The following is a 1,942-nucleotide window of genomic DNA, read 5'->3' as shown; positions in this document are numbered from 1 at the left end:
CATGTCACCCCAGTTTTCCACAAAATGGTCCAGTGAGCCTGAGGGGAAAGTTTGAATTCTTGAGATGGTTTTCCGTAAGTAAATGTTTTTCATGTTCCTGGTCTTAAGTACTTCAAGGTTATGGTCATGTTCCAATGTAGAAATGTTAAAAAATAATTATAATTTGAATAGTTATTCATGATTTGAATTGTTTAGAGCTGATAAAATGTCAAAATAATGTTAAAAATGTGTTTATGGAAGAGAATGAAAGCAACTGATTTATTAAAGACAACATTAAATAACACATGGTCACACAGGTGGCCATGAAGGAGAGGAGGTGGGCAACCCAAGAAGTGCTCTGCATGGAGTCTCAGGAGGTCAGGGGAGGCCTGATGGGGAGCTGAGGCCAAGCCCTGCAGGTCACAACCAGACCCTGGGCTGCAGACCTCCACACCTGCACTTGGAGGTGCACTCTGCTCAGAAATGAGTAAACATATCAGAAAACCAAGAGTACCTTCCTCTCCAGGAAAAGCTACTGCAAAATACAAGAAAACACTCTGGACATGAATATTATTGTATTATTCATTATAATTGTATTATTCATGCTTTTCCATTCCTCCATCTTCTCTCTTTATCTTCTCAGACAACCATAATTTCTAGTAAATGGCCAATGCTACCATAGTAACTGAATTTCTCCTCCTGGGCTATCCTGATGGCTGGGATCTGAGTTTCCTCTATTTCACAATATTCTCCATGACCTACCTGGGGACCTTGTTAGGGAACCTTCTCATCATCACTGTCACCACTGCTGACCAGCACCTGCACACACCCATGTACTTCTTCCTCAGGAACCTGTCCATCTTGGACGTGTGCTACATTTCCATCACTGTCCCCAATGCCTGTGTCAACACTCTCACTGGCAACTGGGCCATTTCAGTGCCTGGCTGTGCAACACAGATCTTCTTGGTCATTTTCTGCGCATGTGTAGAATATCTGTTTCTCACCATCATGGCCTGGGACCGCTATGTGGCCATCTGCCAGCCCCTCCAGTACCCCCTCATCATTGACGCCCAGTTTTGTGTCCGCATGACTCTAGCTTCCCTACTCAGTGGTCTGCTGTATGCATGTATGCACACTGGGAACACATTCCGGCTGTCCTTCTGCCAGTCAAACGTTGTCCACCAGTTCTTCTGTGATGTCCCCTCTCTGCTGAGGCTCTCTTGTTCTGACACCACCAGCAACATGGTCCTCCTTCTTTTCTCTGCTGTGGTTGTTTGTGGTGGCTGCTTCCTTTTTATTGCTGTGTCATACATTCGCATATTTTCTGCTGTGCTGAAATTTCCCACCAGAGCCCCAGGGAAGGCCTTCTCCACCTGCACCCCTCACATCCTCGTGTTTTCCTTGTTCTTCAGTTCTGGCACAGCTGTGTACCTGAGGTCCTCAGCAACCTCTGACACCCTCCAGGACCTGGTTCTTTCTGCCTTTTACACCATGGTTCCTCCCTTCCTGAATCCTCTCATCTACAGTCTCAGGAACAAGCAGGTAAAGGATGCTGTGAGGAGAGTAATGGTTAGACAATTGTTCTCAGGGAAATGATAAAGCTGTCTTTCAGCATCATCCTAATTTCTCTGAGTGAAGTTCAAGATTAGGTCAAATGCTCTTCATATCTGGGTGACACAAGTTAAACTGCCTACTCTAATGTCACTTTATTTGTATATGAGATTTCTTTATTAATTGATTTTTCATTTACCTATTATTCCATGAATCCTTTATAAAATGTGTAATCTAATCAATGTGTCTTTTAATGAGTAAATATAATTTAATATATTTGTTGAAATCATTTGTGGAAAAATGCATTAAAGATTCACCAAATACATTGCAGTACCTGTATCAAGTACTTTCTCAGAGGAAATCTTTACCAATCAAATCTGAAGAAAACTTACACTCACATAATATGCTCTTA

General features: G+C 42.6%; 1 protein-coding gene across 1 annotated transcript; it reads left to right on the top strand.

The window, feature by feature from the left end:
• The first annotated feature begins 642 nt into the window (after positions 1-642).
• On the top strand, positions 643-1,575 carry LOC144250515 (olfactory receptor 14C36-like). Its single transcript, XM_077793385.1, has one exon. It carries the CDS (start codon positions 643-645, stop codon positions 1,573-1,575), a length of 933 nt encoding a protein of 310 aa, XP_077649511.1.
• The last annotated feature ends 367 nt before the right edge of the window (positions 1,576-1,942 follow it).

This window comes from Urocitellus parryii, chromosome 1, assembly GCF_045843805.1.
Source record: "Urocitellus parryii isolate mUroPar1 chromosome 1, mUroPar1.hap1, whole genome shotgun sequence".
Classification (NCBI taxonomy): domain Eukaryota; kingdom Metazoa; phylum Chordata; class Mammalia; order Rodentia; family Sciuridae; genus Urocitellus; species Urocitellus parryii.
Note: the sequence above shows the minus strand (reverse complement) of the source record. Positions and strands in the feature narration are given on the sequence as shown.